At 37.0% G+C, this 24904-nt stretch overlaps 1 protein-coding gene across 1 annotated transcript in view; it reads left to right on the top strand.

The window, feature by feature from the left end:
- The first annotated feature begins 453 nt into the window (after positions 1-453).
- The window catches only part of DARS1 (aspartyl-tRNA synthetase 1), a 67915-nt gene continuing 43464 nt past the window's right edge, over positions 454-24904 (top strand). The window contains exons 1-4 of the mRNA XM_081242310.1: positions 454-698; positions 2678-2735; positions 6484-6576; positions 15470-15572. Of these exons, the coding sequence (XP_081098436.1) occupies positions 633-698; positions 2678-2735; positions 6484-6576; positions 15470-15572 (320 nt within the window). The 5' untranslated portion in view covers positions 454-632. The remainder of the gene's footprint in view (positions 699-2677; positions 2736-6483; positions 6577-15469; positions 15573-24904) is intronic.

A 24904-nucleotide genomic window follows, 5' to 3' on the forward strand; every position in this document is an offset into this window, starting at 1 on the left:
CCAGTACCCAAACCTACCTTAGCAAGCCAACTGCCTATAACTCAGCACTCCTATGTCCCGGTACATAGCAGCTTTTTGCGAAGAGGTCTGCCATGAGTCCAGGCAGCTACACTGTCACTGGGGAGTCTTGAAGGCGGAGAAGTTCAAGGGAGGAAAAGTCGAGTTCTGAGCATGGGTGGATGTTTGAGTGAACAAGCCGCTCTTAAAGCGGGGAGGAGTAAATAATAGGGCTGAGAGACAACACAGTAGACCTCACAGGTGTGACAGGGCTGAAGAGTGAAGGCGTACAAGGGCGCGCCTACTGGTACGCTGGGACCCGTTCCCTCAGAGTCAATCCCGCGAGACTATAATTCCCGGGGATTCCGTCTAACTCCAGGCAAACACCCGTAGGGGCGGGGAAAGAAGAGAGACGTCGGCGCGCAGCCGTCCGCTTTACAGCACTCCGGGATCTCGAGAGAACTGCGGTTCTCGCGATCTTTCCGGAGCCGCCCCTCCAGGCGGAGTCCGAGTACGTGTGCCGTAACAGGAGGGCAGGGAGGGTTCTGACTCTACGGGAGGGAGAATCCCCTTTGGCCTGCCCTACGGAAGCCTGCGAGGGAGGGCGGCGTTCGCTGCGTAGTCCAGTTGCCCAGATGCCCAGCGCCAGCGCCTGCCGCAAGAGTCAGGAGAAGCCGCGGGAGATCATGGACGCGGCGGAAGTGGGTTTCCTCCTTCCTTGGGCCTGGGAGGACAGACCCCTGGGCCAGACCGCGCTGAGGGAGGGAGTATGGTGAGCGGGGCCCTAGCCTCTGGATCCCTGTCAGCACTTTGCGTGCAGGCCGCGAGCCTGGGATCCGGGCGCCCAGAGCCCTCACCGGGCCTCCAGGGCCCTTGTCCGAGCAGCGTGGCCAGACCCACTCCGGATCGCATTTCTCACTGGGGTGCCTGGGAGACCTGGCCTACAGGAAGCGTGTCCCGGGACTGGGAGGTCGGGGGGCGCCGTGAAGTACCAACTGCCCCGGAAGTAGGAGCGGCGGGGTGACATTTAACCTCCCTGGGTTAGGCACGTCCTTCTCGTAATCCATCTCTTCCCCGGAAATTTTTAATGTCCACTAGGAATCGATTTTTGCTCTGCCCTCGTGTTCCTAATGTTTTTCAAGTAATGACAGTACTTCGTAAAACGATCTGCCAGCATGTTTAATGACCATTTTCCACGTGGCAGCTTTAAAGAACACTTGTCATTTTTATTTTCTTTCTTTCCCTAAGTAACCCAAGTGACGTAGGTAGGGAAGTTTGCAGAGAATGCGTTTGAAGTCTTTGAGATGATGTGACCCCCCTGTGGTCCTTCAGTGCTTTTCGGAAATTAAAGTTTGAAACCATTCTACAAGTTATGTGTGCTCTTAGTGAAATTGGGATCCCTACCTGGCTCCTTATTTTTCTTTTGAGGAAATATGAATTTGTGGTAAACTGCGTAAGGTCGTTTTAAGAACATTAGATGGAATAAGGGGTGCTGAAATATGAACAGTACTAATAAGCGACCCCCTTTTTTCTGTTCACGTGCTGTAACCTATTTATGCTGCCCTCCTGCTACATTGTGTGACTGTATATTTCTGTTAGGGCTGGAGTTATCTTCGTCTTTAAGGTGTATTTTTTTTATTTCTCAAAAAAAATGAAAAAACTGTTCATTAAACACCTTAACATGTTGTCTGGTTTGTTTTGGTATAAACACAAAATCTAATATCCTCCAAATCTAAAGGAGAGGATTCCAACAAATAGCTGTCGTGACAGAAACTAATTGTTTCATCCACATCCTAAGTTAACTTGTAAATTTTAAGGAAACCATTTTTGTGTATTCTTGATCTGATTAGTTATATAAACCACCTTTGCAGATAGTGTAGGTCTATGTATAAGGTAGACATTGTGGCAGAGTTATGTCAGTTCATAGCTAGAAGGATCTTAAGAGATCATTTTCTAGATAAAGTGAGATTAAAATAAAGGCCACTTACCAATTTAATAAGTATAGTTTGTTAATAATAGCCTGGACTCTAGGTCTCCTTTTTCCTGTTCCTGAGTTAAAATCTGTAACAAGAATTTTGGTGTCATACTGTCCGTGTTGAACCACTTACAACCTGATATCATGAAGATGGTTTTTAGAAACAGGAAGCTGGTGAATTTTTTTTATGATGTTTTACAAAAGGAAAGTTGTAGTTAGCTTATATCCAGCATCTCTGATTTCTAAAAACTGGACATCTGGTACTCAGAAAGCTTACCCCTAAATGTTGGTTCTCTTTGAACATCTCTTCCTGTAATAGGAAGTTAATAAAACTGTGGTACCTCATCCTTCTACCTTCACAGAGGAAATTTATAACTCTGCTTTGAAGTAGTTTAATCTCCTTTTTGAAGAAAGTAGTTAAGATATGTTGTACATGTGTGTAAATTTTATTTGAGAGTGCTATTTTGTACGGTATATCGATCCAGGAGTGGTGATCTCCAAAACAAATTAACCAGAAGCTGGGTCTGTGGAGTGCATATGTAAATGATATAACAGATTTGCACACTTTAAAACTGCTACTCTGAATTGATAAAATGGTCCTGAAAGTTTAAATGAATTCATCTTTTTCTGTTATTTGTATTTCTGTGTTTACTATGCTATTAGTGTTTAAATAAAAAGTCATAATGTAAAAATGTTTTTTTGTAGGATTATGCAAAAGAGAGATATGGAATATCTTCAATGATACAATCACAAGAAAAACCAGGTTAGTAGTTATGTGATAAAAAAAGTTTTTTTTTCTTTTTAATTCCAGGAAAGTTCTTTATGAAGTTTTAAGTAAGGTTGACATAACTGAAGGCATAGTTCTGAAAAGCTTAAATGGCAAGCATATGCCATAACCCTGCACGGACATTGTCAATTTAGGGTCCCTAATCTTGTTAAGGAAGAAAATACGTTAAATTAGTATATTTTAAATAGTAAAGTATATTACAAAGGTATTCCTAGGTGGTCATGTAAAAGATTTGACTCTGGCCTAGGAGATAAAAGATAGTTAATAGTAGCTGCCTTCATCGTATGCAACCTTTTTTGCATGCTTTGTGAAGCTACCTCCTTTACTTTCCTCCTTGACTTTATTATATTTCTTTGAAATTGACTTGTTAATTGTTTCTCTCAGACCTGTAGGTTTTCTATTTGTAAACATTTGTCTTTTGTTTCTATTTTATATATGCAATTTCAACAAAGTTATCCTACTCAACTATTTAGCAATCATTTTTCTTTTGTTAGACACCCCAAATTATCTCTTTCAAACTTTGGTACAACTGCAGACCTTTAAGCTCTGGCCCATTGGAAGCACTAAGTACTTCTAATTTAGATGTCTGCCTGTGAATTTTATGCTTTGAAAATAATATACCCCAAGTCAAATTTAATTGTTATTTTTGGATTTAATTTATTGCGTGATCACAAAATCACTTTTCCTTCCCAACTTTGTTGGAAAAGTGTGCAGTGAAAGGGCAAAATAGGTTGCTAAGAATAAACCATTTCAAAAGATAAAGATAGTGAAGTAAAGTAATTGAGTATAAAATGGGATACAAGCAATGTAGGAGAGGACTACCACTGCCAGAACAAGCAAGAAGGGTCATATGAGACTCTTTTTCGGCTTAACTGTCTTCCTGAACTGGACTTCCTTGATCTCTAACGCAAAAAAATCTTATTGGCATTTGCCTCTTACGTAAGCCCCAGTCACCCTTTGCCATGATTACTATTCCTATTTAGCTAGCAAATCCAGACTACTTAGTGTCTTCCAGTTACAAGCTCTCCCCACCAAAAGGAGGATAAACTACCTACGTAATCTGATTACATTAAATAACAGTAAAATTCTATCCTTGGTTTTACCTCTGTTAAAATCATAATACATTGTTCAGCAAAGTTTTCTTTCCTGTCTGCTTCCATTTCTCCACGTTCTTTCATTCTAATACCAGTGACTTAACCGTGGAGGAGGTAGTAGTTTTTTAAACTGAAACCCTACTGCCACTGATCTTTGCCTCGGCCACTCATACTGGTGGGAGTGTGACGTGCGCCTCAGGTATGTGTGGATATGTTAAAGGTTGAGAACCCCTATGCTAATTAATTGGAATGACGCATGAAAGAAGGGCCATTACTCTTTCTTTTCCAAAGTACTATTAAAATTACCATAATCGTGACGCGTATTTATAAGTCTATTCTTTTAGACTTACGTTATTCTGTTTTGTTTGGTTTTGAGTTTTGATTGCCTAGTAAGTCGTTTGCTTTTTCAATCTTGGCATTTTCAGATGTCTTTTAAAATTGCTTTGTCTGTCTTTTCTCTTTCACACTTTGTTTTGTCTGAATTTACACAGCAGACTTGGAAGTTGGCTTAACTCATAAGGTCAATGGACAGAGTTTTGCAGAAATCCTCTTGTGATGCCTAATGCTTCAAAATTTCTCATTCATTTCTTTGCTTTTGGCAATGAGATCTATGGTCTTCTCCTGTAAATCAGGGTCTCTCTAAGTTACATCTTTACTTCAAGAGACAAGTTACAAATACATTTAGACAAAGTAGGTAAACTATATTTATAATTTGATTTCGTTATAATATCCCCCATAAAGGTATTTTTAATATTATAGTAACTAGGATTTACTACATGTCATACTGACAAATTTGGTTACAATTAGGCAACATAACCCTTGAGAATAGAGATCTTTTATCATTCATGATGTTGTAGTATCATTTCTATTAAAATATTTTAAATTAATACTTAGATTTTTTCTTTAATATGCAAATTATTGCATATTTAGAACAATAATAGAATCATTTCTGGATCATGATTGCCTTGTATCACTATCTTCACATCATAATTTTTTCACAGTTTTCCTGTTTGGGGAATGCTAGATAGATGTAGTACTTTGTTATTAGCATTGGGGGCATAATTATTGGGGTTCACCGATAGCCAGAAGGGGAATTTATTGGTTCACATACCTGTAGGAAACAAAGTGTGAGATGGCATGAGGCATGATAGGATTTAGAGGTTTGAGCATTATCTATGGGGCTTTCTGTTTCTGCTTCTTGGCTTTGCATCCATTAGGCTGTTGACCTCATTCTCTCATCCTGCAAATTCACGTAGTAGGAAAGATGGTGGCTGCAGCCCTGGGCCTACACTATCTCAGCTCAGCGACCCCAGGGAAGACAGATTCATTCCCATTATCTGTATATTAAGTACCAGAGAAGGACTTTGATTAGCTCAGTTTGAGTAACATGCCCTTCTCTGGATGAGTCAGTGTGTCCTGGGGACGGGGTACAATGACTGTCCAGGCCTGGCAGAGAATTCCCCCATGTGACTAGCTGACTTACACACTATGGCAGGCAACCAAAATACCACATCCACTTAGGCACAGGCAGTTCAACACAGGCTGTATTTGGCTTTATAAGTCATTGAAGTGTTCAGGAGATTTGCATTTTGAAATTATCTCTGACACCAATGTAGACTGAATTAGGGGGTCAGGGGATTGCTAGTTAGAAGGCTTTTGCTATAGTTTAGGCAAGATATAATAGTACTTTGCTTTGGAATGGTGGCAGTGAAGATAAAAGAGAATTGGATAGATTTTAGAGATATATTTAAGATGTACAATTCATAAAACTTGAGGCAGACTACATATGGAAGGTGAGAGAAGGTGTTAACCCTCATAAAATGTGAGTAGGAATGTAAATTGGTGCAGCCACTATGGAAAGTAGTATGGAGGTTCCTCAGAAAATTAAGAATTGAACTCCCATATGATCCAGCGGTTCCACTTCTGGGTATTTATCCGAACAATATGAAAACACTAATTTGAAAATATACGTGCACCCTTTTGTTCACTGCAGCATTATTTACAATAGCCAAAATATGAAAACAACCTAGGTGCCTATCAACAGATTAATAGATACAAAAGATGTGGTCTATATATTTAATGGAGTACTACTCAGCCATTAAAAAAAGATGAAATCTTGCCATTTGCAACAACATGGATGGACCTTAAGGGTATAATGCTAAGTGAAATAAGTCAGACAGAGAAAGACAAATACTGTATGATTTCACTCATACTTGGAACGTAAAAGTAAGTAAGTAAATAAATAAATGAACAAACCAAACCAAACAACAAACACATAGATAAAGAGAGCAGAGTAGTGGTTACCAGAGGGGAAGGGGCATGGGGGGAGGGTGAAATGGGTAACAGGGTCAACCGTATTGTAATGGATGGAAAGTAAACTGGTGGTGGTGAGCATGCTGTAGTGTGTATAGATGTTGAAATACAGTGTTATAAACATGAAACTTACGTAATGTTATCAACCAGTGTTATAAACCAATTAAAAAGAAAAGCAAAAGAAAAACGTGTTGCTAGATACTGAGAATCATTTAAGATCATACCAAGTACTGTGCTAGCTATCAAATCAAAATCATTTTGACCTTGATCTCTTTGTAAATTCTGAATTACAAGATTGTTTCATTTATTTGCTGCAGGTCGCGTTTTGGTTCGAATTAGTGACTTGACAGTACGAAGAGCTGATGAAGTTGTTTGGGTGCGCGCAAGGGTTCATACAAGCAGAGCTAAAGGTAAGACTGGTTAAATGATTACAGCTTTTTTGGTAATCACTGAATTTTTTGTTTTGCAAATTTCTCACAGATCAAAGTAAGTCCTTAAAAACAAAACAAAAACACCTGTTTTCCTTCTTAAATCACTGTAAAGTATTAGTCCATGGTTAGTTAATTTTAGGTTCTTATAAGACATCCTTAAAAACAATTTAGCCTTAAAACTCAGATGAAATCTAAGACTCTGAGGTACTTTTCTAGCACCTCTCAAAAGTTTAATTTTTTGAAGTAAAGAGTGTTCTTGAGAAGTTTTTCATTTGTTAATATTCTTACATTTGTAATATTTAGATAGGGAGAGAGGTAGAAGAAAGATAAGGCTAAGACTGGGTTGTCTAGTACTCACTGGCTACATTTAGCTATTTAAATTAAAATTAAAATTCTATAGCTCAGTCACCAGCTGTATTTTGAGTGCTAGTGGCTCCCGTATTGGACAGACGGGACAAATACAAAAGTTTTTTTTTTTTGCCGTATGCGGGCCTCTCACTGCTGTGGCCTCTCCCGTTGCGAAGCACAGGCTCCGGACGAGCAGGCTCAGCAGCCATGCCTCACGGGCCCAGCCGCTCCGTGGCATGTGGGATCCTCCTGGACCGGGGCACGAACCTGTGTCCCCTGCATCAGCAGGCAGACCCTCAACCACTGCGCCACCAGGGAAGCCCACAAAATACTTTTATCATTGTAGAAAGTTCTCCTGGACAGTACTAAGAATTTAGCATTAACAACAAAGAAGAAATATTAGGGGAGTTTAGACAAACCTCAGTTCCTTATGGAAAATTGTCCTAGCCTAGTGTTCCAAATTGTCTGAAAGTATTAGTGACACTTATATTGGTTTATAACTTTATACTTTTCACGCAGTTTTTCACACTTGATCATCCCTACAAATTTGTGAAGTAGGCAGAATAGGCACTGTTATTCCACTTTATAAATGAGGAGACTAAGGCTCAGAATGATAAAGCTCCTTGCCCAAATTCTCATAGTAACTGGTGGAATATGAAAAGAATTCAGAAGCTTTTTAGGACACCTTCTGTCTCCCTAGCAGAGTTAAGTGCTTCTGTAGTATTTAATACATTCTGTGGTACAGCATTTCTTACTTTGTGTTTTAAAATATTTATTATAGAATTAATACAGGCCCATTATTTTTTAAATTCCAACATTTTATACATATATATCTTACTCTCAGGATCACTACTATTAAGAGTTTCTTAACGTTGAACCATTTTTGGATTCTTGGAATAAACTGAATTTTGTAAAGGTATGGGTAGTATTCTTTTAGCTAAGTTTCAATAATATGTTTTTTTGGAATTTTGCATTAGTCTGGTTTTCATAATTTTTACTTGGAAAATCCTACTTTGTTTTTAAGTTTGTATGTATGTGTATGTGTGTTTAAGTTGTAAGTTACCCAAGTAATACAAAGTATTTTCACATGAATTTTTCAAAGAGTACAGAAATTATATTCCTTTTTCTTCTCTACTGCCTATCTTTTGCCCCAGCCTTTTCTATTAATTCTTAATAATTTGTTCATTGTCTTCGCAAAAATCTTTCTTTTTAATGCACATACGTGCACACACACACACACAAATACATACAGGTTTTTTGTTTTGTGTGTGTTTCGTCTTATTTTATGTAGATGATACTGTATTTTTACATGTTGTTCTGCAACTTTCTTTATTTTCAATTAACAGTGTTTCTTGGAGATAACTTCCATGATATTAGTTATAGATCTACATAAGGCAGTATTTCTCTAGGATAGATATCTAGAAGTGAAATTGCTGGGTTGAAGGGTGGACATACGCATATTAAAATTTTCCAATACCAGATTACCCTCCAAAAAAGCTATACTCAGTGATACTCCCACAAGTATGTGACAGTACCACTTTCTCCACATTCTTGCCAGTAATGATTGTCAATGTTTTTTATTTCTGCCAAAGAAGATTATCTGAAAAAATGAATAAAATCTTTGAATTTGCAGAACCCTGATTGCTGCTACTCCCTTCTTCCTTACATGGAAAAAATTATACCAATAAATATGGTTTATTTGGAATCATTCATGTGTTCTAACTCCAGAAGTAGTATCACATTAAAATTGGACTTGGACAGGCAACCTATGTTGGCAGTTTCAAGTAAAGCAAAGTTCTGAAAAAACCATGAATAAGGAAATGAAAGTGTCAAAATCATAGTGTCAGAAGTATGACAACTAGAATCCTGTTAAGCAAAAAAACCAAAACCTAGTAGTCTGTTTATATAACAAATATCTGTATATTTCTCCTCAAATTAAGGGCAGTGTTTTACACATTTTTAAAGATTAAAAATCAGATTTCTGGGCTTCCCTGGTGGCGCAGTGGTTGAGAGTCCACCTGCCGATGCAGGGGACACGGGTTCGTGCCCCGATCCGGGAAGATCCCACATGCCGCGGAGCGTCTGGGCCCGTGAGCCATGGCCGCTGAGCCTGTGCGTCCAGAGCCTGTGCTCCGCAACGGGAGAGGCCACAACAGTGAGGGGCCCGCGTAAAGCAAAAAAAAAAAAAAAAAAAAAAAATCAGATTTCTTACAATAGGTTTATGCTTCACACCCCTAAAATCAAGAGTTTTATATAGGAACAAGGAGAAATTTTTAACTCTTAATGATACACTTAACACTAGTTTCTTTCAATTGTGAAAGCTTATGAGCATATTGAAAAAGTAATTGAAATATCTACGGTTCCTTTCAAATCTTATACATACTACATGGAAGTCATTGGCACAAGATAATTCTATTTCAATATTATTCTTCCTAAAAAGTTAACATATACTTCCAAAATAGCTACTTTATTTAGGTAGTCAGATAGTTTAGGATTTTTAATACCAAAGGTCAGGACATCAACTTATAGCCATACAAGAATATTTCAGGGAAAATAACAAATGGAAACTACTTTAAAACATTTAGGTCTGTGCTGTTTATTCCATAACGGATTAACATAAGCGATGAAGGAAAATGTTAATCTTGGTTATTAGGAAGTGAAGGTACATTATCTAAATAATAAATTCAGGAGCTTGGCAAGCTAAAAGACAGTAGTAGGAAGAGAGGAAAACATAAGATTGCCTCACATCTTTGATAACTAGTTCTCCCACCAAGGCTTACTTCCTTACTGAGCCATCACCAAAATGGAGATGAGATTAAACTTTTCTGTCCTGGCAACCTACCATGTTTGTTCTTCAGCTTAGAAATAAAGATTGCACCTGGTGCTGTAAAGGAAGGTTTCCAACTTTACATTTTTATAAAAGAGACCTCTTGCGTAAATTTAAGAAGTAAACTGCCTCTATAAAAACCTGACTCAAAATGCAACACAAATTTTTAACTGCTAAGGATTTAAATTTAAAATACCTAAAAGCAGTGAATTCATTCAGCTGTTTTGAACACTGAGTATCATTTCTTTTCTCTAAACTCTCTCCTGATTGGGGAGTTCCATGAAGAAAGATGAATAATATGTAGCAGTTGATTAATGTGTCTTATAAAGTTCCTTTACTAACTTAAGCAGTGAGAACTCTTTGCTAAACTGAGAAATTACATAATTGCTTCTTAGAATAAAAAACAATATATGGCTATAGTAAAAATTAACTTCCTATAGTATAGAAAGATATAAAATGAAAAATAGAGCTACAATATGATCCAGCAATCCCACTCCTGGGCATATATCCAGAAAAGACAAAAATTAATTCGTAAAGATACATGCACCCCAGTGTTCATAGCAGCACTGTTTACAGTAACCAAGACATGGAAGCAACGTAAATGTCCATCAACAGATGAATGGATAAAGAAGATGTGCCATACATATATATATATATATATATATATATATATATATATATCAGTACATACACACACACACACACACGCACACAATGAAATAGTACTCGGCTATAAAAAAGAATAAAGTATTGCCATTTGCAGCAACATGGATGGGCCTAGAGGTTATCATACTAAGTGAAGTTAGACAGAGAAAGACAAATATATCACTTATATGTGGAATCTAAAAAATAATACAAATGAATTTATTTACAAAACAGAAACAGACTCACAGACATAGAAAACAAACTTAACAGTTACCAAAGGGGAAATGAGAGGAAGGATAAATTAGGAGCATGGGATTAACAGATACACACTACTATATGTAAAATAGATAAACAACAAGAATTTACTGTATAACACAGGAAACAATAGTCAATATCTTGTATATAACCTATAATGGAAAATAATCTGAAAATATATACATTTAACTGAATCAGTTTGCTGTACACCTGAAATTAATACAGTATTGTAAATCCACTATGCTTTAATTTAAAAAAAAAGAGGACAAAGAGAAGTCTCACAAATCTAGCTCCTCTGTCAGATCACAATCTGTTTCCCCCCAAAATAGCCACTGTTGTTTCTTGTGTATTCTTTCAGGAAAAAAGTGCATTTACAAATACGAGCATATCGTTTGTTTTTTAAATTTACATAAAAGGGATCTCACACACACACACACATACATACATATTGCCCCTTGTTATCTCTCACCAATGTCTGTAAGAAAATGCCTTGCAAGACATTGAACCAAGCAGATCATGTATTGCACTGTATCACCGACCAGAGACAAAGAAAGAACAATTTTGTTCACTAACACCTTTCAAGAACTTGGTGTCAAAAATACTTGATAGAGGTAGTCTGAGTGGACAGCTCTGTTTACCAGGAAACCAGTACTGATTTTTTAAGTCTTTTAAAAATCTTCCTGAGTGTACCATCGAGGTTCTAGTATTTATTTATTTATTCTTAATAAATTTATTTATTTTTGGCTGCGTTGGATCTTCATTGCTGCGCACAGGCTTTCTCTAGTTGTGGTGAGCGGGGGCTACTCACTGCGGTGGCTTCTCTTGTTGCGGAGCACTGGCTCTATCTAGAGCACAGGCTCAGTAGTTGTGGCATACGGGCTTAAGTTGCTCCACGGCGTCTTGCCGGACCAGGGCTCGAACCCATGTCCCCTGCATTGGCAGGCAGATTCTTAATCACTGTGCCACCAGGGAAATCGCAAGGTTCTAGTATTTAGAAGTGCTTTGAACACGGAAAACTTGGGACCATAGCATTAGAGTCACATGTAGATCTGTTGCAGTAGTGAAGACTACATAAATAAGGTGTGATAATAGAACCTCAGTTCTTTTATTTAAATAGTGCTTCTATGAACATCTTTGTCACTAAGACTTTCCATACTTAATTTCCTTAACATATATTCTAAGAAATGTATTTCTTGAATCAGAGAACATTTTAAGCCCATTTTTAATGCCCACTGCCAAATTGATCTCTGAAAGCATTGTACAAGTTTACCTTGTTATCAATAAGTTATGAAGGAACGGTTTTCACTTAATTCTCCCAAGCATTGTATGATATTGTATATTTTTAAATCTTTACTAGTATGAGCGGTATAATGTGTCATCATCATTGTTTGATTCAACTTGCATTACTTTCGTTTCCAGTAATATTTTTCTCCTTATGTTTACTTAGTAGGTTTTTTTCTTTTTCTTTCAGAGTATTTGTTCTAGTCCATTACCCATTTATCTATTGGGATCTCAGTGTTCTTTACTCATACATCTTTAAGATCTTTATGTATTAAAGATATTAACTCGTATAGGTTATGTGTCATTCAGCAATTATTTTTCCCAGAGTGTTTTTTTTGCTCTACAGCTGTTCTATAATTTTGAAACTTAGAAAGTCCTCCCCTTTTCTATTGTACAGTTTGATATTCAGTTCTAGTTTTTACTCAGTTTTTTAGTTTATCTCCTGAATTCCATCTAGAATTAGAACCTCTTTGCTTTAATAGGGTCTGTTCTCACTTCTTTCTTATGCTGCATTAATCTGGCTGTTTCTGTACATTTTTACTTACTGTAGGTTTATAATATAATATGCTGATGGTATCGGTCTCACCTCTCCACCCTTTTCCTCCCATCTATTGGCTTTTTAAAAAAATAAGGTTTAATTTTTAGAATTACATATAATAAACACATTAAACATTAAAAGAGAACAGTGAACATTCTTAACTTTACCCATAACCATTGATTTCATGATTTCTTTTCCCTAGCAGGCGTGTCAGATCTTAGGAGTGCATTTGCTTCTATGTTTAGCCTCTTGAACTTCCCAGGTTCTACTTACTGCTTGTGTTGAATCTGGAACATGGCTGCGATTTTCTTTCAACCCTTACGTTTCTTTTGTACCTACCTCTTTGATTGTATTGTTCTCTTAAAAAATAGTTTTTCTGATTCGGAAAGTAGTACACGGTTATTGTAGAATTTTCAGAAAATACGAAGAACAGAATAATTCCCTGTGATTTCCCCATCCATTAGTAGCCACATTTTGGTGTTTTTCTTCCTATACCATCAACTTCACATTTTGATGGTTTTTTCTTACACAGTCAATTTTAATATCCTTCTTACACAAAGTTATGATTGTACTCTTTGTATGGCTTTATCACTATTTTCACATTATAGTCTCTCATGAGTGTCACAAATATTTACTTTGTGTTCCCAGCACCCACCATAGTTTTTGGACATAGTAATCCAGCTGTGAAACAGAAATGGTCATCAGTCTTCAGATAAGTAGGTGGCAGTGGCAGTGGTGCTATTAGTAACAGTAATAACGATTAATATTAATTAATAACATTAATTCACAGTTAACATTAATTGGGTATCTGTCACAACTCTAAACTTATTACTTATATAATCTTGAAGATTATAAATGAAAACTCAAGAAAACTCCATGAGTAATATACTGTTATTTTCTCCCATTTTGCAGATGAAGAACTGAGACATAATTAGTTTAATATTTTCCAATAGGCCCCTTCATAGGAAATGATAGGATATGATCCTCTGTCTTTTGATTAAAAAGATTTTACTCTTTACCAAACCCTTACACTAAATGTCACCCCTTAGTGCTGACCTAAAGATATTTTCCTGTGCTCACCCTTTATAAGTACTATAGAGCCCTCCATTCTTGCTCAAGGTCTTTGTGTAGACTGGAGTTCATCACAAGATTGCTTTGTAGTGCAGCCAGGTCAGTGCTTCCTCTGTCTGCACTATTAGAGCAGCTAAAGTACTTACTAAATCATGCACATTACCTTCCATTTCATGCTAACATTCTGTTCTCTAAGTGGGCTAATATCTGGCTGTGGTTTCAGTAGTTCTTGGGATAATGTCATTTGATTCATTTGCAGATTCCTCTATCCATTCAGCATCTTAAAATCCCTTTGAACTTGTTCAGTTCATGTAACTTTTTTTTTTAAGATTTTACTTAGCGACTGGATCATACTCCAAAGGAAAGGGAAAATAAAATCTATTTAGTGGTAAAAATATGTCAGTCATATATGACTCGGAAATCCATAGGTTGTGTCTATCTTGGCACTCTGTTTGCAACCTCTTTTTAACCTCACAATTGCTGTCAGATTTGCATTTCAAAACTGTATGTTGAAAGTATTAACTATAAGTTTACTTATGTTTTTGCTGTTTTTTTGGTGGGACCAGGGGAGGCAAAGCTAATTCTCAGTGTAAAAATAATTCTCAGTTTAAACAACAAAAGCTTTGGCGTTTTGAAAGACAATCTGATGAAAAAAGTGGTCTGGAAAAGATTTAACTTGTTTTATGAGGAAGTAGTTTCCTAAAACTTGATCAGAGACTTTAAAAAAAGATCTACTTTGGAGAAAAGACCTATCACAAAGATGGTGAGTGACTGGATCTGTTATGAATATTATTTTTCAAAAGGTTAAGAATAAGGAATAACACTTGCTTATGAAAGGAGAGGGAGTCAAGAGGCCCAGTATTATGTAGAAATAAAACTGGTTATAGGGCATAAAGAAAATGATCTTTTATAGACAAAGTAAACTACTTGGAGTAGGGCTTCCCTGGTGGTGCAGTGGTTAAGAATCCGCCTGCCAGTGCAGGGGACACGGGTTCGAGCCCTGGTATGGGAAGATCCCACATGCTGTGGAGCAACTAAGCCTGTGTGCCACAACTACTGAGCCTGCACTCTAGAGCCCGCGAGCCACAACTACTGAGCCCATGTGCCACAACTACTGAAGCCCGCGTGCCTAGACCCCGTGCTGCACAAGAGAAGCCACCACAATGAGAGGCCCGCGCACCGCAACGAAGAGTAGCCCCCGCTTGCTGCAACTAGAGAAAGCCCCTGCGCAGCAACGAAGACCCAATGCAGCCAAAAACATAAAAATTTCTTAAAAATTAAAAAAAAAAAAACTGCTTGGAGTAAAAAAAAAAAAAGTGGAACTATTATAAAGGATGAAGAATTAGGAAGACGATAAAGGAAAAATGAGAAAAATAGAACAGGAAATAAGCTAGTCTGTTATTCTAAATGCTCTTTGAAATGTACTTTGGTAGGAAATAAAATGAACCACCCTCATAGAATGTTTATGTTCTTGTGACTAAGCACTTTATTAGTACTTTTATGGTTGCATCATTAAGGCTCTTATGATGGTTAGCATAGTACCTCTGCCTGTAGAATATACTAGCTATTGAATGAATGTTGAAAGTGACCTGAAGTTACTTGAAATTTGTTTAATAAGTCCATACAATGACAAAATAATTTTCTTGGTTGATAATGTTTTTTGAAATTGATGCTTTGCCTACGTCCTCATAACAAGCATTTTAAAAGCGTAGGAGAAACTTGGGTTTCTTTAAACCTTGTCAGCTGAGTATGGGAATTTTGGCTGTCAAAGCCAGATACCTATGTGTGTGTCCCTGCTGGGGATAGTAAATTTGGGCCCCATTATAAAGTAGAGAACCATTTTTCTTCTTTGTAAAACCTGAAGTAGCATGTCCTTAATACACTTACGTACTTTCTGTCTTCTTCAGGGAAGCAGTGCTTCTTAGTCCTACGTCAGCAGCAGTTTAATGTCCAGGCTCTTGCAGCCGTGGGAGACCACGCAAGCAAGCAGATGGTTAAATTTGCTGCCAAGTAAGTAAGCAATTATATCCTGTTGTCAGAATAAACAGTGGTGGGAACCGGGGCTCCCAGGGCTTTGGACCATTTTCATGCATTAACATCAACGCTTCCTTTGTTTAAAAATGTAGTTATTTAAATTGTCAGTTCAGTGTTGCTGAATACATTAAACTTATAAAAGAGAAAATATGGAGCACAGACTTGAAATTCATTTTGAACTGCTGAAGCAGCACTCTCTACAGACAAGTCACATTTACTTTCAAGTAGAGTTACAAAAAGCCTGGCAGCGTCAACACTGTAAAGCAACTTTATTTTGTTGTGTTTGTTGAGCTTCATTTCCTCCCTCCCTCCCCTAGTTTGAGATTTGCATATTAAGCAACAAGTTTTCTAACTAAATAATTGAAGTGTTTAAAATAAAAGAATGTGATTTTGCAAATGATTCGATCCTGAAGAAGTAAAACAAATGCGCTAACATGTTACAGCTTTTAACTTTGACACCAAAAAGGTTTTTTAAAAAAAAGAGTAAAATTTGCTTTTTTTCCCCCATAAAAGTATTATTGTCTGGCTCAGGGTTCCTATAGAAGCTCATTGTTTTGTTCAATTTACAAGGGGCAGGATACAGAGATAGTGTAGTGGTTGTGCCTGCTGGAGCTCTAAGGTAGAGTTGGTGATGTGGCTAGTTTTGTTTGCATGTTTTTCTCAATTTAATTGAAATTTTATTTCCATGATAATGATGAAAGAAGACTCAGAAAAATGGACAGTTTTAAGTAGTAGAGTACTTCATAGGCATAAATATTTTTTAAAAGAAATTCAGTTGAGTAAATGTTACATTTTTTCTATTGATTTTTTTAACATCTTTATTGGAGTATAATTGCTTTACAATGGTGTGTTAGTTTCTGCTGTATCACAAAGTGAATCAGCTATACATATACATATATCTCTGTATCTCCTCCCTCTTTCATCTCCCTCCCACCCTCCCTATTTTCTATTGATTTTTATCTCTGTTCTTTTTATATATATATATAAATGCTTTCAGAGATTAGTTAATATAGATAGAATTATCAATTTTAGAACTAGAATGAGACTAAAAACTGATCTAATTTAATATCTTAATTTATGGTTGAGCCTTCCCTGACTCCCTCAGCACAGTGGTTTACATATAATGGATGCTTAGCAACTGGTTTTGGTTAACAGATTTATTTATCCAATTTAGTTTTATTGTATCATAGCAATACCTGCCCTCTGGTTTAAAGACTCCAGTGCCATTAATTACATCAATTTACTGATGTGCTCAGAGGTCTCAGTACCACTAGCCCTACCTCTCCCTATCTCCCAGTCCTTCTGCCCAGAGACTGTCACTTTCATCTCTTCTACCTGTATCATTTGGTGATTAGGTTTGCTGTTTTAATACCTAGTCCTTAAGGGTATATGCTTGTGGGGTGCATTTGTCACCTAGCCTTTTCAGGTCAATCTGTATCCTATGAAGTGGGACATAGTAAATGTGGTCCCTAGAAATAAACTTTGTCTACACAGATAGCCCCTGAAAACCACAGACATATATGCTAAATTATATTTAATATACTGGAAAATACTGGGGAAAAGTCAACTTCGAGTCAACAAACTTTATGGCTTCTGTCTTTTATATATTAAATTGGTTCTGAAAACTAATATATGAAGCTGATAGTTTCATATAGAGTATATTTTTTTGTTAAACTGCATTATAACCTCAGTATTACATTCTTAAAGGATTATAGTGTGAAAGTCTTTTGGAAATCCCATTTACCCTTAATCACTAAGAGGCATTCTACTATCAAGAGAACAGTCAATTCGTTTGATATCTCTAGAGGCAGACACGTTAAAGTAGTCCACAAATAGTTATTTCTTATTTTGGATCTTCTCAGAAACTCCTGGGACTTGACTGACAGCAGCTGACCATATCAGATGTCAACCAAAGCTTACCAGCTGGAAAAGATACTTGCACACAGAACTTAGTTCACTAATGCCCTTATAATATATGTTAAAGAAAGGCTTTCATCTAAAAGGGATAGTGTATGCGTGATCTTTTTTTTAGAATAAGGGAAGAATTTAGATAATTTAACCTGGATTTCATAATCTTGAAGTGGATGGAACTCAATCAAGATCTAGATCTGATTTTAATCTTTTGGTTTTGTTTTTGTTTTTGGCTGCGTCACTTGGCTTGCGGGATCTTAGCTCCCCAACGAGGGATTGAACCCAGCCCCCGGCAGTGAAAGAGCCGAGTCCTAACCACTGGACTGCCGGGGGATTCCTGAGATCTGATTTTAATCTTAATTCAGATTTAACAATTAAGTTGTGACTTTGATTTCTTTTTTAAAGCAAAGAACATATAGCTATTTTTAGTCCATTTAAAAAACTGCACTTTATATAATTAGTAATGTGTGGGAAAAGATGGTTTCATAATAGAGCTGTTGCATATTATAAAGCCTTTGACTGGTTATATACAGGCGAATGGACCCAATTTTATACAATAGGTTTAACATGTGGAACTTAAGTTACAATTATTTAACTTTTGGCACTACTCATATGTTAAGGTATCTATCCTGAGTTATTAACAATAAATGTGTTAATAGTTTTTGCTACCTTGTGAAAAAGGAAAATTCTCATGACTCTCTATGGTGAAAAATGATGAGTTTTTAATTTTTTTTTTTTTTTTTTTTTTTTGCGGTATGGGGGCCTCTCACTGTTGTGGCCTCTCCTGTTGCGGAGCACAGGCTCCGGACGCGCAGGCTCAGCGGCCATGGCTCACGGGCCCAGACGCTCCGCGGCATGTGGGATCTTCGTGGACCGGGGCACGAACCCGTGTCCCCTGCCTCGGCAGGCGGACTCCCAACCACTGCGCCACCAGGGAAGCCCGAGTTTTTAATTTTTGTGGCTGGTTGATAAGATAATTTTCTTAGGAACATGATTTATTGCTCCTGGTATGTCAGTCAGCTTGTCTTTATGTGATTTTGCTATACTTCTAGGGTAGTTCAGAAATCCTGATCTTCCTTGGTAACAAGTCTAAAGCACACGTCCTTTCTGATAGAAAGGCAGTAGTATGATCTTATATTCAAAGTACCAATTTTTAAAGAAGAAGATCAAGAACAGAAAAATTTTACTTTGAAAATTACCTGCTCTATTTATAAATAATAATAAATCAAGTGAAATTGTAATATAAATTCTAAAGAACTTTCAGAACTTTTAGGAAAAACATGTGTTGGTTTTTTTCTTCATCCTTCAAAATCCTTTTCCTAAAAAGTCCATACTTGGACAGTCTCTCCATGTCTACAATGACCTCTTTTCTAATTTTACTTCTTATTTTAAAGGCTTTAGTTTTATTCATTAAATCCTCATTCTTTGTCACTTAGCTTATAAAGCCCATGTTCTTCATGATCCTCACTGATTGGTTTCTCTTTTCATTTCTCTGGGGTCCACAAATGTGTTCTTGGGAGATTGGAAGTTTCCTATATTTTTTTAAATCTTAGTGTACATTTTGGTGATTATCTTAAAGTTACATAAGGATACTATGCCATGTCATTTTATAGGCTAACTTACAGCAGAGAACTGCTGTGTAAATTGTGTTCATGCCAACTGAAGCCCATGATATCCATGTTCTATACAAATGAAGATTTCACTGTAGTTTGAATAGTGACATGCTGACAAGTTGGGTTACTAGGTGGTGCTTGGTAGTTAAGAAGTATTATGAACTTTAAAAGCCTGTGCCACTCAAGCATATTTATTGAATCCTATTTTCATCTGTATAGGGGCAGCATATAACTAATAGTACAATAGTTTCCATACAAGGAAAAATGTTTCTATTTCCAGTTCTAGTATTTATCAGATTAGATACCCATTTGATTCAAATTTCAATTAACAATACTACATTATTAACTTTCACTGGAATAAGATAGTTTTATAAAATTATCAACTGATATTTTATTTAAATTGTCATTCTTGGTTGCTCTTTGCAGAACTTTGGTTAATTATGAGGCCTAATTATCCTGAGTCAACTTCAAAGTTAATGTTTTATGGAATTATAAACAAGCATTCTTCATATTACTAGTATTAAAATAAAAATACAGAAAATTAAATCTAGAACTGGATATGAGGCTACAGCTTTATATAGTAAACCAAATGTCAGCAATTTAGTTTTAACAAACCTTAAATTAATATTGTTAATTTGAATTTTGTTGTTTTTAATATTTGTTTCAATTTTCTTTAAAAATTCGCTTTGAGGGCCTCCCTGGTGGCGCAGTGGTTGAGAGTCCGCCTGCCGATGCAGGGGATACGGGTTCGTGCCCCGGTCTGGGAGGATCCCATATGCCGCGGAGCGGCTGGGCCCGTGAGCCATGGCCGCTGGGCCTGCGCATCCGGAGCCTGTGCTCCGCAACGGGAGAGGCCACAACAGTGAGAGGCCCGCATACCGCAAAAAGAAAAAAAAAAAAAAAAAAATTCGCTTTGAGAGGGGCTTCCCTGGTGGCGCAGTGGTTGAGAGTCTGCCTGCCGATGCAGAGGACATGGGTTCGTGCCCCGGTCCGGGAAGATCCCACATGCCGCGGAGCGGCTGGGCCTGTGAGCTATGGCCGCTGAGCCTGCGCGTCCGGAGCCTGTGCTCCGCAACGGGAGAGGCCACAGCAGTGAGAGGCCCGCGTACCGCAAAAAAAAAAAAAAAAATTCGGTTTGAGGAGAGTTCCCTGTCTGTCCATTGGTTAGGACTCCACACTTTCACTGCCATGGGCCCGGGTTCAATCCCTGGTCTGGGGACTAAGATCCCACAAGCTGAGCAGCATGGCCCAGAAAAAAAAAAAAAGACTGTAAAAATTCTCTTTGATTTCAAGTTAAGGGCTATAACCATAAGGCATTTATTTCTACTAGTTTTATACTTGTAGGTATTTAAATAACATGATAAAACTAATTTAAGTGTTTACTGAGGGTCCCTGATATTGCCAAGAGAGGCCACTGATCTATGCCATATTTAGTTGTGCTTAATTCTTACCAAGCTTATTTTGACCTTAAAATTCTTGGGGTTTTTGTGAAGAAAACTGAGTTCACAAAATAAGTCATCATAGAACTACTAGGATGATTTAAACCTTTAATTTCTACAACGTGCCAATGGGCAATGGAGTGTAAGAGTGGCCCAGAGACTCGGCTCCTCACTGACTAGGCACATGACTTCATAAATTGATTACTGTATGTTAGTCTTACTTCATTCTTTACAGCTAAGACCCTTCTTTGACCATTTTTATTTCTACTTGCCTGGGAAATATTAAAGTCTGAGATTGGCTGTGGCACTAATTCACTGTAATTGAAAGAAGTTACTTGACATATAAACCAAGTCTGTGCCTGTCTTGGAATTGGAATACAGATTTTTATTGTGAAAAGGTGGTTTATTATTTCAAAAAATATTTACACAATTGATGTTTTTTGGGTGCTGTTTTGATTTAACTGGCAAATATATGGTTTCTCATGTTTGGGCATTTTGAGTTCTTTGCCTCAATGAATTGTTAGTTTATATCATCAAAGCATTTTATGTTGGTACGTTACTTGAAAAACTAGTATGTAGCAACTTTATAGCCTGTCCTCTTTTCAACTAATCTTTTATTATACCTTGCCTAGGATTTTAAAATTATTAATTTGAATATGGGTAGCTATGTAGATCTAGGGAGCACATTTCTCATTGAGTACACTAAGATTCAACAAATTATTGCTGATAACCAGAAAGCTAATAAATTTGTTGCCAGTTTTGCTGAAAACCTTAAATACTCAAGTTTCTGTAAGTGTTTAAATTTTAATAGTTTTTGTTGCTATTAGAATATGTAAATATGAGAAAGAAAAGCTTAGAATATGTCTTTTTCACCATTATTCATTTTTGAGGGGGAGAGGAGCAGGGGGTAAATAAGAATCAAATGGAAATCATTTTGAAATATATGAGCTATTGACCACCTAAAATTATAATTTTGGTCATCACCTAGCTTTCACCAACTCTCAAGTTTATCTGTACTATTAATAATAACAGTCAGCATATATCAATATAGAATAGGATTTCTTACATATTTTAGGCATTTATTGTGACAATCTAGTATAAAAAAGCACTTTGAGGGGCTTAAAACTGTGGTGCTTGAAACAAATGTAAAATAAAAGGTAAAAACCACTATTCATACAAAGCGTATGCTGCTAACCTTCCATCATTATCTTGTGTATATTGAGTAGATTATATAAATTATGATGGGGTACTCTTCAGTGACCCCTGTAGCAGGTGCCTTATATTTTTTAAATGAAAGGCCATGGAAAAAAGCTCCCCCATACACACCTACACTTGGACTTTTATTGCATGTGAAATATTATTTTTAATATTTAAGAAACTTAATCTACAATTAAAATTTAGTATGATGATTGCCCTTTATCTTGCCAAGCTTTCCAGTATCTACCATGAATTTTTATATTTAGGGGGTGCACCCCAGTAAAGGTTCAGTGCAGTGGTCACCAGTAGCTTCCCTATCTCATGTACAGGGGAAATAACAGATTTGATTATAACAGTAGCAGCAATAATAGCTAACTATTACTGTATACTAAGTATGGAGCTGCAGAGTGCCATACTTGCATTTTCCCCCTTGGTCCTCATAGCAGTACTGTGAGGTGTGGATACCATTTTGTCTTTTTTTTTTTTTTTCTTGTCTATTCATTTTTTACAGATAAGAACGTTGATACTTAAAATACTAAGGTCTCTTTGACTCTAGGCTCATGCTTCTGTGTCATCCTGTCTCTCTAAGATTATATAAGGATATTAGTTCAAAGCCCTCCACATTATATGTAGCTCACTTAGAATACAACCTTAATGTCATTGAAATATGTTGGTGACTGGGAAAGGGAAACCCTGTTGCTTTTTGCCTCAAAAGTATCTTTTCTAGAGTGTGCAGTTTATTCTGGTATATATCCTCAAGGAGTAGATAGCTATTTTTTTTCTTGAGGGTGATAATGACTTTTAAATACTGTCCCCAAGTTATTGAGAATGAAAACTGGTGAAAAATAATAATTTTGGTTTTAAAAAGTATAGCTGATTATAAAGTAATAAAAAAAGATTTTTGTTTTGTCATAAATTGATGCTAAAAACAGTTCCAAAGAAAGAATGAAATGTTTTTCTAACCATCGGTAATGCTAATGAGCTTGTCTCCTCTAGCATAAAGCAGTAGTTGCCTTCCTAAGGAATCACCCCATTGTTAAAAAGCATGCAATAAAAACAGTGGGGTGGAGGGAAGGTAGTTAGAAAGTAGAGAGTTTCATGTTTGCAAAGACAGTTATTTTTCTTGAATAATTTTAATATAAAAATATTTGATAGCTATAATTATAAATATGAAACCTAAAACTCACTAGGCAAATTTACATCTTCTTTTGCTTAACCTGTTGCCTTTTCCTTATCATCATCAGCACTGCCACACAACGCATCTTATACATATTCTTATCACTCTTGCTGTGAGAAGTAAAACACAAAGTCAGTCAACAAAGCAGCTGTGTGGTGTATGCAAGTGATGTGGAAATAAGACCACACTCAGAATTTAAAATAGGAATTTATCCTTTACCAAGATTCTGGACTCAGGAAGGAAATGAAAGAGCTTGGCTGTATGGATAACTGATGCTGTTCCTTAACATATCACGCTCTTTGTAACACACTTGTACAAACTAAACTTCTGTCTGCTAGAATTGCTCTGTTGTCAGCAAAGGAGGAGATCTTAGACATTGAGGTATGGGTGTCCTTTTGAGTTAACTTTTTGTAGAGTGGTGCTAATATTCAGTCAGTTCTGTTATTGTAATAAATGCATTCCTAAAAAAATACTGTGCTATGCAAAAGTATGAAATAAAAACCTTAAGGTTTATGCAGAAAATAGGTAAATAGCACAACAGTCAAAAACTTCAGGGACTTACCTGGCGGTCCAGTGGTTAAGACTCTGCGCTCCCAATTCAGGTGACATGGGTTTGATCCCTGGTTGGGGAACTAAGATCCCGGTGCAGCCAAAAACAAAAACAACCTTCATCAGTGACATAGTTTTATAAAAAGAACCTAATTTTATTAAAAACATAGAATAGTTTTATACATATTGAATGGTGGAGAAATACATGAATACAATAAATCTCTCACTTTATCTTTACAAAGACATACTGTTTCTGAGTGGAGGTGGGTATCAGAAGAGTTGCAGCTTGGAAATTATTATCAAGTGGTACAAGGAAGGCTGTCTGAAATTGGAAGGAAAGTGGGACCCCAGATGAGGATGGGTGTGGCTTGTAACCCAGGTAGATGTTTGAGGTGTGTGTGTTTTATGTATTCCTGTGTGGCTAAGTTCACCTGAGTACAGTTGTCTGCATTGACCCAGTGTTTCTCACAGGTGAAATCTGGTATAGGCAAACACAAAATTCTCATTATGCTCAGATTGCTACCTAATATATCAATTGTGTTGGAATTAATTCACATTTTCAAAACAAGTGTTAAAGCAAAACTATACTCTTAAAAGAGATAATGATGCTTGTGCAGTGAGTGGGTCCAAATATAAGAGTCTTATCTGTTTGCTGACTGCTTATGTGTGGAGGTGAGGAAAAGAAAGAGGTGGAAAATGACTTCAGAGTTTCTAGTTTTAGAAATTCTGTGGAAAAGACACCATCAATCTGGAGTAAATTCCCAGGATGGGCTGGGACTAAACACAACTCACTCTCTGGAGCTGGATGGGCTCACCTTCCCTTAGAGCACTTGGCCAGGGAAAGTGTGGATACTGAACAGGGGTGGGGTTCTGTTAGCAATGAAGAAGGGGAGAGGGATTTGGATAGACAGTTGTAGTATCTCCTAAACTTGCTTACTATGTTGAGTAAATTGGAGAGAAGTTCCAACCTTTTGAGTTCATGAAAAGCCCAAAGATTGAAATAGGTTGTTTTACTGAAACCATTTTATTTTTCTGGCTGATAGGATTCTGCTCCTCCTATTCCGAGTAATCCTCTCATTCTAAATGTTCTCAAGTGACTCCATGGAACAAGTTGGCCTTAAAATTCCTTACTTTTTCCTCCCCTGTCTTCACCATTGCTTCACTTTGACAGCTCACTCCTGTGGCCACAGCTTGGATGTTGCCCCTTAGAATTTCATTTTAAACTCCAGTAGCCATTCTCTCTAACCATAATTTCCACCTTTCTACCTCTAATGCCTCCTAATCTTCTGTTGGACCTCATCAAGACTTGTAGTTTTTTTTATCAATCTCCCCATTTTCTCCTAGTTTTTTCTGTCCCTTTTGACTTCACACAACGCCAGTTCCATTCCTACAACTACTCTCACTGCATCCTTATCCACTGTT

This window comes from Mesoplodon bidens (assembly GCF_964165515.1).
Source record: "Mesoplodon bidens genome assembly, chromosome: 8".
NCBI lineage: Eukaryota > Metazoa > Chordata > Mammalia > Artiodactyla > Ziphiidae > Mesoplodon > Mesoplodon bidens.